This window comes from Loxodonta africana, chromosome 7 (genome assembly GCF_030014295.1).
Source record: "Loxodonta africana isolate mLoxAfr1 chromosome 7, mLoxAfr1.hap2, whole genome shotgun sequence".
Lineage (NCBI taxonomy): Eukaryota > Metazoa > Chordata > Mammalia > Proboscidea > Elephantidae > Loxodonta > Loxodonta africana.
In genome coordinates, this window is record NC_087348.1 from 9,465,705 (window position 1) to 9,482,467 (window position 16,763).

At 51.5% G+C, this 16,763-nt stretch overlaps 1 protein-coding gene across 2 annotated transcripts; it reads right to left on the reverse strand.

Moving 5' to 3' along the window:
* Nucleotides 1–1,172: 1,172 nt before the first annotated feature.
* DPF2 (double PHD fingers 2) lies at nt 1,173–13,832 on the reverse strand. 2 transcript variants are annotated; one of them, XM_003419592.3, is made up of 11 exons: nt 13,722–13,832; nt 9,015–9,175; nt 8,550–8,657; nt 8,085–8,248; nt 7,162–7,254; nt 6,919–6,997; nt 5,255–5,392; nt 4,994–5,122; nt 4,694–4,806; nt 3,633–3,714; nt 1,173–2,420 (listed from the first exon to the last, which is right to left on the reverse strand). In XM_003419592.3, exons 1-11 carry the CDS (start codon nt 13,751–13,753, stop codon nt 2,344–2,346), a joined length of 1,176 nt encoding a protein of 391 aa, XP_003419640.1. In that variant the 5' UTR covers nt 13,754–13,832; the 3' UTR covers nt 1,173–2,343. The 2 variants fall into 2 exon arrangements, with proteins under 2 accessions (XP_003419640.1, XP_064143877.1); XM_064287807.1 differs by lacking the exon at nt 13,722–13,832 and adding an exon at nt 12,923–13,352.
* Between the last annotated feature and the right edge of the window lie 2,931 nt (nt 13,833–16,763).

A 16,763-nucleotide genomic window follows, 5' to 3' on the forward strand; every position in this document is an offset into this window, starting at 1 on the left:
TGCTCTCCAGCCTTGCTTCCACCTCCCCTCTCAGCTGATTGAGGGGCTGGGGCCCCCGATTTAAGTTGGCATCTCTCTGCCTTTCACATAGGCTTTCTTCCATTCCCACCCTCAATTCTACCAGCTGACACTATCCTGCCTGCCAAGTCCCATCCTAAATCATACCTCCTGCAAAGCCATCCAGGACCCCTGGTGGCACCATGGTTAAAGTGCTCCACTGCTAACCACAAAGTTTTTGGTTTGAACCCACCAGTCACTCGGTGGGAGAAAGATGTGGCAGTCTTGTTTCCATAAAGATTACAGCCTAGGAAACTGGGGCAGTTCTACTCTGTCCTTTAGGATCATTATGAGTCAGATGGCACACAACACCTACTGTCACCTAAAAACAAACATACCCTGAAAGTTGCAGCACTACACTGGTGTCAGAGCCCAGGCTGTGCTGCCAGCTCAGGGAGAGCACGGTTACCACATGAGAGCACTGCACTCGTTGATGCATGCCAACTAAGTTGCCTCTGACTCATGTACAACGAATGAACAAGACACTGCCCGTCCTGCATCATCCTCAGAATCCTTGCTCTGTTTGAGCCCATTGTTGCAGCCACTTTCAATCCATCTCATTGAAGGGCTTCCTCTTTTTCACTCTACTTCACCAAGCATGATGTCCTTCTCCAGGGACTGGTCCCTCCTGGTAACACTCATTACTTGTGGACAAGCTCTTGTGTGTCCCAAAGCAGTATCATTAGTTTCCTATGTCACTAACTTTCGGTGATTTTTGTCTTTCTTATTTATGTAACGACCCAGCTTCTGCATCTGGTTAAGTATCAGATATTGCAAAATCAACTGTTATAAACCTGTCACTGCTTGCAGCTATTTACCCAACTCCAGCAGCATTTTCTCCATTCAAACCAACCAAAACCCAGAAATAAACAGGATGCTAAAGCTGATTTTAACCCAAATTTTGTATTAATCAAAACAGCATCTCTGCTCCTTATAAAAAAAGATATTATTATAAATGAATTTACATAACAAATGAAAATAACCAATTTCATCTGCTTTACATATTTGGACAAAAAGAGCTGTATGTTTAAAACCACTGTTCTAAGGAAGAAAGTTTTAAGATAAAGTTGACTTAACTGTGAGGAGGTGAGGTAATAAACCATCCGGCAGAAGTCTCCATGTAAAAATGTTTATTTGTACTAATGTTTAGAATACAGGAACTAAAGAGAAAAAAAAAACAAACCAGGACCTCAACTCCAGAGCGACAGTAAATTAGTGCCTGCCCATGCCAAGGGAGGCCACTTCAGGGTACCCCGGAATGGACTGTCCCCGATTACTTCACGTCAGTGCCACCAGGCAGAAACTGAGGAATCAGGGCGTGAAGGCCTCACCAGCTGCTAGCGAGCGTGCAAGGGAAAAGGATGTCTATATGGTGTCCCTGTGACCCGGGATGCACAGGGCAGGGGGCAGAGGCCCCCTCTTCAGTTAAGGGCAGGAGGTTGAATGCCCAGGTCCAGGAAGAACAAAAGGAGGGTTCTGGAGGTAGGCTTTACATCGAGTTAAAAACAGGCACATTACCCACGTCTGTCTCCCTGTGGCCCCCAAGCTGCTGGCCTGGCCCCTGATGCTTCCCCTCGCCCCACAAAATCAAAGGGAATAAGGAGCGGAGCCAGGAAATTGAGAGCGGGTGAGCACAGAGGAGAACTGCGGTGAAGCTGTTGCTCCCCCTGGGGTGGGGTGGGACAGGGCAGGGCAGAGCCAGGGGTGACCAAGAGCGCCCTGGCTCAGGCAAAGGATCCTCTGTCGCAGGAACAGAGGGCCACAGCGGGCTGCTCTGGAGGGAGGCGGTGGCGAGGTCAAGCAGCACAAAGGGCATGAAGCTAGCCTCTCAGTCCCTCCCTCCCAGAGCTCCTGGCAGAGACCCCAGCCTGGCTCGCCTCTGGGCAAGGGAAAACCCTGGAGACCAGAGTGGAGGCAGAGCCCAGACAGAAGTGAGCTGCTCTCCTGCTCTCTCTCGCAGGACACTGTGTGAACCCTGTGACAACCAGGGCCTGGGCCCAAGGCAAGCCGAGTGAATGCACTTCATGGAGAGCAGTGAGGAGCTGGGCCTGCAGGTGCACCCAGGGCCGTGTGCTGCTCCTCTCTCCCTGAGGACCTGGGGCCAGAGGCGGTCAGAGCTGCCACCCCAGCTTGCTGCTGCCAAAGGCAGGTTGGCGTAACTACCCCGAGGTTCTCTGGACTTGTGAAAGATGGAGGAGGGGGGAGAGGGGAGGGAAGGGATGGGTATGAAAACGAGAGAGGAGGAGAGAAAGAGCCCTAGATGTGCGGGGAGCAGGGAGCGGCACATCAAGAGGAGTTCTGGTTCTGGTAGATGGAAGCTTTCTCCTTCAACAGGTCCAGACACAAGTGGCAACTCCAACTGCCTGCAGAGGAGCATAACATAACGGGCTTAGGATGGGTTCCTATAATCCCAATCTACTGCCCTTCCTCTCTCTACACCCCCACCCAGAAGCAGGATCAACTACACGTGGGACGGGAGATGCTCTGCGGTAGCAAGGTATCATGGCTACTGTGGGCTGGGAAGAACCTCAGGTCTTCAAGTACACCAAAACAGTGCTTCTCAATGTGGAAGAAGGAAAGCGGCAGTCACCTGTGCAACAATTTCAGAATACAGATGCCCAGGGCCTATTAAATCAGTCTGTGGGAGCAGAAGGGCTGGGCAAATGTAATCTTCTGAAGTGCCCAGCTCTAGACTCATGATTACAGAAGGCCCAGACTTCGTCCTCATGATCCCAAAGGTTGGAATAAAGACCATGAAGGGAGGTGTTGGAGAAACCAGTTTTGACTTCCCATCAGTTAGGGCTTTCTGTGACCACCACTGGCAGACGGGCAGGCCCCCGGCCATCACCGACGGGTCTGAGGACTGACTGGAAGATCTGGGGGTGGGCTATGATGATCCAACCTACTAGGGCCTGAGCTACTTTCACAGAAAACCAGGAATTGATTATCCCTTAAAGAAAAAAACAGCTGGCTCATACCTTCTTTACTAACATTTACTAGGGATGGATTCTTCCACGCTTTTTTCTCCAATACAAAATTAGCCTTTGATACCTTGAAATTAACTATAAGCATAACTGCACATATGTGTTGTCTGTACATTATTCTGGGGGAAAAGATCCACGGTTTTATCAGGTTTTCAGAGACACGTGTAAGACGGCCCACTGAAGGGCAGGAGTGACCCGTCCAGGCTCCAGGTTCAAGTCCCTTCTAGAAGGGAGAGGAAATGCACACTCAGGTTCAGAGCGCTGGTACTAAATCTCCACCTAAGCAAGGCTACGGAGTTTTCTGGACTGGATGGAGGAAAACATGTCCTTCTGGGTGATGGCTCTTTGCTTACTGTCTGTTTTCTCTCAGACTGTTTGCGAATACATCTGGTGTAATGTGCAAACACTGACCCTTTAAGTTGAGATGCTGGCAAGTATTCTGAACTGAGCCAAGGCAAAGTCCTTCCTCCTGATTTGGGAGGACAAACAACTGATAGTGTTAAGAACACATCCCTCGGTGTGTACTGCACGGGTGATTTTCTACAGCACTCATGACGTAATTGTTCTGCGTAAGAGATCCGGGCAACTTACCTTCAGGAGGCTCAGACATGGATGGGGTAAGACAGTACATGTGGTAGCCACGGTCGCAGTCATCACAGAAGAGCAGCTGGTCCTGGAAGGCAAGATGTAAGAGTGAGTCTGAATGACTGACGTGCCTCAGTTACGGCCCTGGAGGTGGGTAGGAACAAGGCTTCTGTAGACATTGCTGCCACTTCCAAGAGGGGCAGTGTAGGTGGAAGGTCAGAACAGATGACGAAGAAAAGACGGGTGGGAGACCACTTTTGTTCATCTCCACCCCAGACCAAGTTATCATCATCTCTCGCCTGGGTCCCACAAGAGCCTTCTAACTCATGGCTTCTACTCTTGTCCCCTACAGTCCGTTCTCCACAGAGCAGCCAAAGTTACCTTTTTAACCTTCCTAAGACAGAAGGGCCACTCCCCTGATTAAAACCCTTCAGCAGTTTCCTACCGTACTTAGAACGGAGACCAAGGCCCCCAGATCTGGTGGTGCCCACCTCTCTGATCTCACCTCCCACCATGCTCTCTCACTCAGGAAGGCTCCAGTGGCCACAACGGCTTCCTCAACACATCGGGCTTGTCAACCTCACGGCCTCCGCACCCACGGATCCTTCTGTGGGGATGCTCTGCCTTGAAATCTTCTTGGACTCGCTCCTTGTATCGTCCAAATCTCAACAAATACCACATTCTCAGAGAAGCCATCCCTGACTCTCAAATCTAAACCAGCTATCCAGTTACTCTCTATCGCATTACTGGTTTCATTTTCTTCACAGTACTCACAAAAGCCTCGCTCGTCTCCCCGCATGCTGCTTGTTCCCACAAGAATGTAAAGTTTCCTAGAAGCAAGGCCCTTGTCTTTGGTATCCTCATTGCCTAGAACAGTGCCTGACACATACTAAGTACTCAATAAACACCTGCCCAACAAGTCAGCGTTCTGGCCGTTGATGCTGGGGGAGGGGACATACAGAAGGAACCTTGCTCCCTTTTTGAAAAAACAAGTGTCCCTTAGCAGGAACTGTGGAAGAAGAGCGAAGCTGAGAAGGAGCCGCGCTGGCGGGCGCGGGGCTACGCACGTCGTTCTCGGAGGTGCCACAGATGTTGCAGCACTTGCACTCGATGCACTGCCAGCGGTAGGTCTTCACGGCCGCCATCATCACGGGGGTAAACTGAAGGCAAGACGGGTGCCCTGCAGGGTGAAGGGAGTCAAACAGGCAGCCGGAAGTGGGGGGAGAGGAGCAACGCCCACCGCCCCCGGCTACATCTTCGCAGGGGAGCACGGCAAACTGAGTAGCTGACACCCACTGGAAGCCGCCCAGGAAAGGGGCCGTCGGGCGCTGTGTGCTGTGGCCGCCCTCTCCCGAGGGTGGAGGTACCTGAGCGGCCACAGTCAGAACAGGACACCAGCTCCTCAGGTTGTCCCGTCTTCTTGTTGATCTTCGAGTCCCCCAAACAGAAGTCACAGTAGTTGTTGGGCAGGGCCAACCCATCAGGACCTTTCTTAGCTACAGGGGGAAAGAGGAGAGCTTAGGTGACGCCCACTGGAGCCTCCGGGCCCGCTCAACACCCCTGTGAGGAGGGATTTTCCTAGCCAGGCCCACTCTGGCTCGCTCACCACCTCCTACACTCCAGCTTACATTTCTGTTCCTCGGACCTCTGGGAAACAGGGGTGGGTGGTTGGGAGTCTTCCTTGTCTTCACCCTCCTCCTCAGCCAAGTGGGAGTGGGCATAGTGGTAACTGAGGCCTGGTCGGTTCTTGTAACGTTTTCCACAAACTGAGGCGGGGAGAAGGTTGCCAAAGAAAAGGTGTTAGGACCTGAGCATGCTACATCCTGCAGTGCTCCCATTGAGGCAGAGGGCAACCACCCCCACCACCTATCAGCTCTGTCTTGGGACAGGCATTTAATGACAGCCCATTCCCTGAGCCAGGAGCATCAAGCCCCAGGACTCTCCAGCTTCTGAGGTCCTTCTCCCTCCTAAACCCAACCCTATGGGCGCCACTGTTTCTTCCACATGGGCCTTTTGGAAGTCTTAGCCTTTGCTCCATTGCCATCTGCCCAGGTCAGGAAAGGGAAGGGAATTTCTGTAGTCTTACACTTTGTCAGGAAAGGGGAAAGGCAAGGAAAAGACTCCAAGCTTCTCTCCCCTTAGTAAACATGGGAGGCGCATGCTACCCCATATGCACACGAAGCCCATCTTGGCCAGATGTGGATAGAGCAGTAAGGGGTGAGGACAGTCCCTTGGGGAGAACCTATCAACAGTGTCTGCCAGGGAATTCGGCCTCCAAAGAAACAAACCTACTCTCCCGTATCAGTGCCCTGGCCAGACTCCGCCACTGGCAAGGAAACCAGATGCCCATGAGGCATCTTGTAACCGTGGGCAGTGTTACTGAGGGCAAGGGGCCAGCAGGGAAGGAATGGGAGGAAGCAGGGGGTGGCATGATCGGGGGGAACAACAGCTGACCACCAACTGTCTGTTTGGGGGAAGGAGGAGCAGAAGGATCTATCTGTAAAGGCTCCTAGGATGCTTTTGAAGCCACCCCATGTGGTGGGCCCGAGCTGCCTAAGGAGCAAGTTTGTGGGAGCCAAGCAGTGCTAACAGCAGTCTTCAGGATTTTGAGGAGCAGAAGATAACCAACACTAGGCCACTCCTATTCCCAGCCCAGAGATTTTGAAACTAGCATCACAGCAAGTGAGAAAGGCAGGAGGAACAAGGGAGGAGGGGAAAAAGGATAGGAAAACCAAAAGTCTGAAAAGTTGAGAGAGCTACCTCTCTGGGGCGCTTTCGAGGTATGCTTTTGTTTGAAACTATCTGAAAGACAGAAAGAAAAGTCATGAGAGGAAGGCCTTGACACGCTTGAGACAGGAGCGGCAACAGCAGGAAAGCGGAGCAAACGAGAGAGAAACCCCAGTGGTAATGGTGCTCCCGGGGTGGAGGGACAGAAGTGGGGCGAGCCAGAGAGGAATGGGGAGAACAGACATTGACAACTCAATGTTGGAGCCCTGGGGCCCTGGCTTATGGGGGCCAGCAGACCTGAATGCCATCTATTGAAGAGGCCAACCTGCCTGCTGTAGGGACCCCGTGCTACACATCCCCCGCCAGAAGGAAGCAGAGCGCTCGCCCCAGCATGCAGGTCCCACCCATCCTGTGGCAGAGGCAGGGCCTCCCAGGGGTCTCAGTGGGAGCCAGTCAGCAGCAGGACAAGCGTCCAGGCTGGTTTTACCACAACCCTCCCCCATCTCATATTCTGAGCAAGACCTGGATCCAAGGCAAGGACCCCCACCCTCTGTGAGGCACTCACTGTCACAGGCATAGGGCTTGTCCCTGTCCTCCAGGATGGAAGCATCCAGCTTCTTACGGGCACTGCTCACACCTTTACCCTGCCAAGGAGAACAAAAAGGTGCCCTTACGAAGGTGTTGTTAACTGAAGAGTTAATTTTTCCTGCAGGTGGCTGCTCTCACTCCTGAAGGAAAAAGGCAACCAAAAGAAATAAAATGGTGGGACTCCAGGACCTCCTGCCCCAGGCAGCCCCCGGCCCCTCACCTTGGCTTTCCCCTTGCCCCGACGCTTGGGGGTGTCTTCTTCATAGTCCTCATCATCAAGGTCATCCAGGAAGTCATCGGGTTCTAGGATCCGCTGAGTGGACGGGAGGATGAAGACGGGCAGGAATCATGTGCATCCAAAAGCTCCCCTGTGATGGACTTGGCCAAGGCCACCCAGAGTGCCTGTGTCCTGGCCCCGCCCACTCTAGCCTCCATCAAGCACCCTCCCAATGCTCTGGGCCTCTCTTCCCACAGCTCCCTAGCCTAGAATGTCTTTCCCACCATCTCCAAGTGACCAAATCAAATGCCCTGTTTTCACAAAGCTTTCCCTGAGACCCAAGTAGACATCCCCTCTCCTGCCTCTGAACTGCCATACCCACATGATCGGGTCCCCTGCTGACATCTCACTTCCTTGATTTAAATTAGATCTTTGCTGCTTCGTTTTTGTGTGATCTTATGGCAAGGTCCTAAACCGCTCTGCTTTAACTTCTCAATTTGTAAAATGTGGACAATACTACCCACCTCATAGGCTGTTGAATAGACTGAAAGAGAAAATGAACAGAGAAGCATGTAGCACGGTGCTTAACGTATTTTTAACTCTTATGTTTATGTATGGATTTATCTTCCCTGTTGGCAGGGAGCAGGTCTGTTTTACTTATGTGATCCCAGGCACCAAAAAGGTTCTGTGACAAAAAAGGATGAATGACTGAGAGCCTGCAAAGAGAAGGAAAGGGCAGGCAAGACTGGGACGGTAAGAAGCCAGTCAGTACCACTCCTAACTGGGGAACGAGGCAGGAACGGCACTCCAGGGCTCGGCCTACTGGCCCACAGCTTCTGCTCCAGTTCTAATTACTGGATGGCCCCTCATGAAGAGGAAGTTGCTTTCCATCAAAGCTCTCTTCACTACAAGGGTGAAGCTCGTACCTTCCGTGCTCGACTGTTGGTCACGGGAAACTCTCCCAGGCTGTCATCGTCAACTCGGGGATCTGGGGCACCCCGCTTCTCCAGCGGGTCGGTGCGCAATAGAGCCTCTAGGCTGCTGCCATCCTGAGAGATCAGGCCTTCCTTTTTCAGGGTCTGGTCTGTGTCTGCAAGCCAGGTCACGAGGAAGTGAGGCTCAGAGGGCTGAAAGCAGACTGCCTGGAATCCACACAGTGCTGGGCTAACCAAAGGCCAGTCACTGTCTTCTGCTCTCTGGCTGCCCAGGAACCAAGAGACCCCAGATTGCACAGCACAGTTTCCTGTTTGTCTCCCCTACCAGACTGAGTTATTTAAAGGGAGGAGTCACACCTGATTCATTTTAGTATCTTTAGGATCTAGCACTGGGCCTGGTATGTAACAGGTGACTAGCAGGCCTCTTGCCACGTAGCAGGGAGGGGTGTGCCTTACCTGGTTTAATAGATGGGAAGGAAAGTCGTGGATCTTCTGGGGGATGAGATCGTCGCTTCTTCCGCCAGCGCCGGGCAGGGTAGGAGTATAGCTGCCCAGAGGCCAACCCTATAGGAGGAAGAAAGAGAAGTCAAGCCCTAATCCAGCCTAGAAAATAACACTAAAGTGCTACCTAGATTAGCAAGCCCCCCTTGAGTTCTAGAGGAAGGGACGAGTACGCACAGTGAGGGGTGGGCGGGGGGAGGGTAGTTAGTGGGGAAGAAAAATAGATGTAAGCTTATGGGCCTCTCCAGAAGCCCAATGACCTCAGCAGAGGAGACAACAAAGATGCTGGTATGAACCTAACCGTCTCATTCTCCCTGGGCTTCCAATCCTGGGAAAACCATATTCATCAAAGGTGGAAGGCGGCAGGGAAACCTCTCACTGGCTCATCGCCTATGCCTTGTACTAAGTCTGGAGCCTCACCTGGGCCCCGGTGTCGCTTTTCCATCCAGATGTAACAGTTGCTCTGGGCTACTCCAGTCTGTGAATCCAGGAAAGGCAGCCGCACGCTGCGCTCGGCACAGAGGCGGGCGTTGTAATTGTGGCACTGCTCCATGGCATCTCTGTAGTACTGCTCCCCAAGGCTGCAGGGGGCACAAACCAGAGGGTGTGCGTGTTGGGGGTGTGTGTGCAGAGTGTCCACCTCCCTTACCATCTGCTTCTCTAGAAGGCTCGAGGGACTGGGAGACTGTCTCATCACTGTCACCTGCCTCCATCTCTGCCTCACGGGACACCAAGCGCCTTCACTAAGCCATCAAAAGGAGTCACGCTTTACAAGTAAATCACAGCCTGGAACATGTGATTTTATCACACGTCTGATCACATGAAGTCTAAACCCATAAAGCAGGAAAGAAAGTAATGTCTGTTCCAGGTGCCTCTCATGAGTCCAGCCTTGTGCTATCTAAGATGTTACTTCTCTCATCACTCACGAAGGAGGATGCAGATGTCGGCCCCTTCTCACAAACGTGCCAAGGCGTTCACAAGGTATGGGGGACCCGGGAAAATACACTTACATTTATATTTTAAAAATACATTACAGTATATTCAAACAACGAAATTCTATTGTATTTCAAATACTAAGTTAATAAAAGCCATAAATAAGAGAGGGAAGCCCTTTGTGTATCGGTACTGAACAACATCCAAGATAACTAGAAAAAAAGGGCCAAGTACAGCGCTGAGAAATGCTACAGGCCACTGCTGCTCGTGTAGCAGTGGGAGAGGAGAGAAACCGCAGGCCTCCCAGAGAAATGCCGGCTAACTAGGGGACTTTTACCTATATGCTTTTCTTTACCTTTGGAATTTTGGGCTAGATTTTTAACCAACTCGTAATTAACTCTAGATGTTGATTTTAGTCAGTGAAAGACATCTGCAAATCCCTGAACTTTGCTTGAAGTCTCTTTTTTATTGAGTGCCATGACTAATAGGAGGTTGCCTGGCACTAAGGCCCATCTTCAGCCCTTCCCCATTCCCACACCACCAAATTATACGGGAAAGAATCTTCTTGGACTCCAAAGGCTCAACTTGAAACCCGAATCAAGGGTAAACCTTTAAGTGCTTTAAAGGCTAGAAAACTACACAGTGCCAAGTCATAAGAAGCACATGTATGACGCAACCTTGTTCTCATCTTTCAGGGTTTAACAATTATTTCAGTACTGAAGCTTAAACTAACTGCAACAATTCATATACACATTTGATCAACCTTAAAATAATCAAACTGAAGGCAGAAGTGGGTTCTTTCCCAGTTGTATCTCCAGTACCCTTGAAGGTATCTGGTACATAATCAGACCTGACTTGGTCTGGAATGTCACCATGTGAGTGTGGACATTCGGTTAACCCATGCAGATCTGGGTGTCCCACTTTATTGATTGGGGAAGCTGGACTAGATAAGTTCTGACATATAAGAATTCCATGGCAGGGAGACCCCTGGCATGAGAAGCTTGATAGAGTAAGTCTCCATCGCTTATGTCCATAACTTGAACTACTCCAACAAATCCTGCTCTGGAGTCCAAGGAGGCTTTCACTGAGCAGCCGCATGAGGAGACGACGGCACAGCTTAGCATGTTCTCAGCAACTGAAAAAGACACACACCACACACAGAGACAGTGGGAACAGAGGTACAGCCTGGCCTGACTCAATGAGCTGTAATTACTGTAATTTGAGGCAGGAACAAATCTTGGGTTGGAGAGCAGAGATGGGAGAGGCTCACATTTGCTCGCCTTTAGGAGGCAGCCATGTCCTCACTACACAGAGGAAAACTGGATAAACAAGGCTGAGCGCAGCAGCTCCTTTGTTTCTGCTGATGGGAATTGATACTGACACTGGGAAGCCAAATGGAAGGAAGAACCAGACTGGCTGAGGGCTGCAAAGTCAAGAGCAAGGATGCTGGAAGTGGACTGGGGGAATGGATGAGAGAAGTTCTGTAAAAGCTCTTGGGAGTTAAGTGGCATTTCAGAAGGTGGGCAAACTGCTGTGGTGGGTAAGAGGGCTAGAAACGAAGCATGTGAAGGGGGAAGTCTGATGAGGACTGAGCAAGGGAGGAGATAGAGCTTAAGAACTCGAGGCTGCTGTAGCAAGAAATTCCAATCAAATATTATTCTCCAGATCTTGTTAAAACCAGTCAGCAGCCACAGCTATTTTATGCTACTATCTTACCACCAGATGCCCCCTGAAAGCCCTATGGGGCAGTTCTACTCTGTCCTACAGGGTCGTCATGAGTCAGAACTGACTCGACGACAATGGGTTTGGTTTCACCCTGGAAGGAGCCCTGGCAGTGCAGTGGTTAAAGCACTTGGCTGATAACTGAAAGGTCGGCAGATCAAACCCACAAGCTGCTCTGCAGAAGAAAGATATGGCGGTCCGCTTCCATGAAGACTGCAGCCTTAGAACCCCATGAGGCAGTTCTACTCTGTTCTCCAGGGTCGCTATGAGTCAGAATTGACTTGATGGCAATCAGTTTTTATCTTACTCTGGTAAGACCCCTTAGAGATGGTTTCACTTCTGACCCCATATTTGGGAGGGACAGAGAATTTACTAATTGAAGAACTCTTCTCCCAGGACAAGATGTAAGCCAGGAAACAAGAAGTCCTGACCTCAAGGTATAACCTCAGCTGTCAGAAGACAGGCATACCACGATCAAGAGAAGCACCAGAAAAGCAGCTCTTTCCAGGGTGAGAATGGTACAGGCAGAATGGATGCCCCTTCTGAAAGAGAGAGCTCTGCCTGGAATGTATCAAGTGTGGTCCAGAGTCCTCTGCAGCTAGAACTAAGGAGGACATAGGTGGTTCCTCATTATTGGTACTCAGCAACCAGGGGCTGGTGACCCTCACAATCTCCTCAGTTCTTTAAAGAGAAATAAAAAGTCACGTTGTATTTAAAATGGGCAAGGCACCCCTTACCAACTACCTGCTATTTCCCTGAAGAAAGTCTTCTAGCATGAAGACCCTCATTACTTATAACTCTTAAAACCTAGGCAAGCCTGACATTTCCTCAGTACAGTAAGGTTCTCTAGGTGGCAGCCTTGATTCTTTCTCAGGGATGCGTTAAACCAGTAGAAAACCTCCCCTCACAATAGGATGGGGGGAGTTAACCATGGGAAGAGCAGGGGAAACAAAGAACATTTGAGTCAGGAAAGATAACTATAGAAATGGTAGATCAACATTGTCATTCCCAAATTGAGGAAAATGTCAGCCTGAGAAGACGGCAGAGGGGAAACTGGAGTGGGCAGATCAGAGAGGAAGATAATGGTGCTGGGAGGAGGGGCGGCTGAAAGAGGCAGCAGAATAGAGCAGAAAGCTAGTTAAAAAAAAAAAAAAAAAAAAAACCCACAAGAGAAGGCACTTAGCTTAATGCAAGCGGGAAAGCATTCTCACAGAAAAGGCTCCAGGCAGGGGGGAGACGCAATGTACCCTTATCGAAGGCTCTGGGGAAGAGCAGGACTCAATGACAGATGAGAAGCTGTGAAGCCCTTAGAATAGTCCCCCAACCTTCGCCTTTTCACCAGCCAAAACCTAAAGCCCTGGCTGGACAGCTACCTCTTAATCTTCCTCTGCCTGCACCAAGCCCGTTAAAAAAAACTTGCCCTACTGGCCCACAAGAGAGCCCTGGTGGCGCAATGGTTAAGCGCTGGGCTACTAAGTGAAAGGTTGAAAGGTTGATGCTTCGAACCTACCCAACCTGGCGATCTGCTCCCCTAAAGATTACAGGTTACAGCCTAGAAAACCCTATGTGGCAGTTCTACTCTGTCACATGGGGTCGCTATGAGTGGGAATCGACTGGACTGGTACCTAACAACGACACTGGCCCACGGGGTATTAAGCCATCTCAAAACTCACTCGAATCCTTCTTCTGGGAGGAGCTGCGGTCAAACCAAGTCCCAAAGCATCTTTAAACTCACAGGAAGCAACTAACAGGCCATTCTCCGTTTTTCCGACACCTCTAACTCTGAACTCTGCCTGAAATCCGCCCAGCACAGCGGTATCGTCTAGGACCAGGAATGCAGACCTAGACGTCCCTCCAGGATACATGAAGTTGTCGGGACTGCTTCCGTTCAGTCCCCAATGTTTTGACGGCCGGGACAGGCCGGCACAAAGGCCCGCTCCTCTTAAGCGCTTTCTTTTCCGGAGCTGCTTCTCCACAGATTCCTCCCAAGGAGAGCTGGAGTCTGGGGTCCCTGACAGCGCGCCCCCCGCCGTCCCGGGCGGCTGGGACACTGGGCCCCGCAGCCCTTCCCCGCACAGGCTCCGAGCCTGTTGCTCCGGGCCGGCTGCGGGGAAACGGTCGGCCCCGCTCCTCCGACTGAGGCGTCTCGGGAGGGGACCCAGGATGGCGTGTCTTCCGCAGGCGGCAAGGGCGCCATACTCGGGGTGTCGCAGGTCCTGAGGGAGCGCTCAGGCCACCAACCTCGCAGGGAGGGCCGTTGGGGGCTCCCGCCTGCCCCCTCCGGGCCTCCACAAGTTTCCAAAGAAGCGCAACGTCTCCTCCGGAGCCTCCTGTTGCCCTCCCCGCTAGGAGTCGCACCACGGCCTTCCCGGGCCTGGCTCTGCCTTCGCCTCGTTCCCTTCCCGCACCGCCCCCACTCCCAGGCCTCTCACAAGACCTCCCGGGCTCGGAGAGAAAGAAAGGACCACTCACAGCTTCACTACATTTTCCACCACGGCCGCCATCTTCCCTGCTCCTCTCCCTCAGGCCGGGAGGCCCCGGAGCCCGCAGCGCGCAGGCGCCGGGGCCGCGCCAGGGAGTGCGTTTCCTCGTCCCTCTGCGCAGGCGCCGCCCGGGCGCGCGCGCTCGAGAGCGAGCGCTGGAAAGTAACCTCCGTGCCCGTTAGCGGGCGTCGGGCAGGAAAGGTGTGAGGGAGCCAAAGGCAGCCCGACGCGCAGGCGCGACCGGGGGCGGGCGCGCGCCCCGCTGCACCTGTTCTAGTCCCGCCTCTTCCATTTGGAGGAGCGGGAGGAGGGAGGAAGGATCTGCCCCACACAGAAATGAGAAGGCAAAAATGTTGGCGAGAACAGCCAGTGTTCCAGGGATGGTCTGGTGGGAGCGCATGCGTCTTTAACCACGTGGTTAACCCTTATGCCTTTACTCATAGATGGGGATTGGTGGTATGGAAGGTGAGAGTGGTGCACAGCCCACTTGTGCCCATTTTAGGGAAAGGAAAGGAAGGGGAAGGGAGGGCGACAAAAGTTACCTCATCTTCCTGCCACCTAACCTACCCACCGAACTGCACTGAATACGTGGATATGGGAACCAAGGAGTGGAAGTGGGAGGTGCAGCCTCTGGCATTCTCAACTAATGGACCCTTTTGCAAAATGTTTCCTGTTCCTGCATCTCTGGGCTGGGCTCTGTCTGGTTTAGAGCCTTCAGGATCCAAGGAGCCCCTGGGTGGCATGAATGGTTGAGTGCCACTACTAGCTGAAAGGTTGGCGATTCAGACCCACCCGGAGGCACCTAGAAAGTCAGGCCTGACGATCTGCTTCCAAAAGGTCACAGCCTTGAAAACCCTATGGAGCAGTTCTCTGCACACATGGGTTGCCATAGTGGGAATCAACTCCAGGGCAACTAACAGGACCCAAGGAAGGAATGCGTCCACCCGGGGCTGGGGAGCACAATAAGGATCTTTTTAAATTAGTAGCCAAGACCGTCAAGAAGGAGCCCTGGTGGTGCAGTGGTTAAGTGCTGGGCTGCTAACCCAAAGGTTGGTAGTTCAAACCCACCAGCCACTCCTCGAGAGAAAGATGTGGCAGTCTGCTTCTGTAAAGATTACAGCTTTGGAAACCCTAGGCACAGTTTGCCCTGCGGGCATTTGCTAATCTGGAAGCTATGACTGTGAAATTTAGCTACTGGTTGGCAGTCTTTGGGGACAGGGACAAAAATCAAAACGCAGAGTCTGTCCAAGGTAGGAAATCAGATCCCCGGCCCCCTCCTAGACACACACACACTAAGTTGGAACTCCAACTTCCCCGGACTTGCAGCCCTGATCAGGCTACCTGGGTGGTCCAAAATGAGGTCTGGGACGCATCTCCTTGTAAAGAACCCTGACCAGCCAAGATACTGGCTGAAAGCCAACGGAACATGTTCTGGGCCATGAAGGAGGGGAGTTATTCATACCAGCTACAGCTTCCTTGTAGAAAAAGTCTGTAGCTTCTACGTGTGTTTTTTTCTCGCTGTGTCAAATATATTTTTTATGTATTTTCATCCTCCATTCACTCTTGTACATAGGGTATGTTGGTGGTAAGGAACTTTAGAATTACTTAACCGTTGCGCCACCAGGGCTCCTTAGGGTGCATGTATAAGGAACCCTGTTGGCACAATGGTTCAGTGGTCAGTGGTTTGAACCCACTCATCTGGTCCATGGAAGAAAGACCTGGCAATCTGCTTCCATAAAGATTACAGCCTAGGAAACCCTGTGGGACAGTTCAACTTGGTCACATGGGGTCACTCTGAGTGGGAAATCGACTCAATAGCACCTAACAACATTTGTATGTATTTTAAGAGTAAACACTAATATAAGACATGCATGGAAGTTGAATATCTGTTAACAGTAGACCTTTAGAAACACTGGTAATTTTTCTGGCTGTCCAACAACTTTTCTTCCTATTTTGGGGACACGGTACCTGAACCCCATTATAAAAGCTGAAGAGGTACAGTCCTTTTTCTCCCTACCCCTGGCTACCTTGGAGTAAGCTGGTAGTCCAAGTTCAGTCAGGTGCTTCAGGTCCCCTCCCTAGTTCTTTATCCACCCCATGTCACAGCCCTAAGTGGTTCCTGGGGTCCTTTGGCTGGTGCCTGATGTAAGGTGGATCGAGAGAGGTCCAGGGGGACCCAGCAGAGAAATGTCCTCCTTCTGTGGCTACTCTGGCCTCAGCTCAGCTCCAGGGTGAGGTGGTGCCTTCAGGGTGGGTGCAGCAATAAGGAAGTGTCTCTTTTTCTTGTCTTTCCCTTCCAAGGCAGAAGAGAACAAACGCCCAAGCACTGAGGAGGAGCTTGCAGGCAAGAAGGTGCTGGGCCTTCAGCTCCCTAACCCTTTGCCTTCACAAACTTTACCAGGGCACTGAGGTACCAGAGTAAATGATGGTGAGGAACTGCTATGTGACAGAAATAGCACTGACCTTGGAGTCTGACTATGTGAGACTGAGTTTTAACTTCTGTAAAATGGAGCTAAAGATACCCCCCTCACAGGGTTATTGAGAAAATTAGAGATCACTGTTCCAAAATGGTTGTGGTGTGTGACTTGGGGCTCCAGAAAGGCAGGACTCTGATGTTGGAAAAGTGGTTCAAATCACCTTAGAGCAGTTTTGCTTGCAAGGCTGAAGCTGAGGCAATGGGGGAGCTCCCAAAGGATTTGAAGCAGGAAAGAACAGTCAGACTAGGTTTCAAAAAGGCACCACCCAGGCCAGTGCAGAGCGGCCTGGAGATCACAGAATCACATCTGATCACCTTTATGTGCCCTGACACCACGGCACTGGTCCCAGCTGTTTTCTTCATCACACTGTTTTCTTCATAGCATCCACCATTGTTGGAAATCATCTTACCTGTTTACAAACGTTATCAACCTCCTCCCACGATGGAATGTCAGCTCCAAGAGAGCAGGGATCTAGTCTGTCTTGTACCCCAGCACCTGGAGCCACACCTGGCACATGGTGGATGCTCAGTAAACAGCTGTGGCTCCAGCTGATG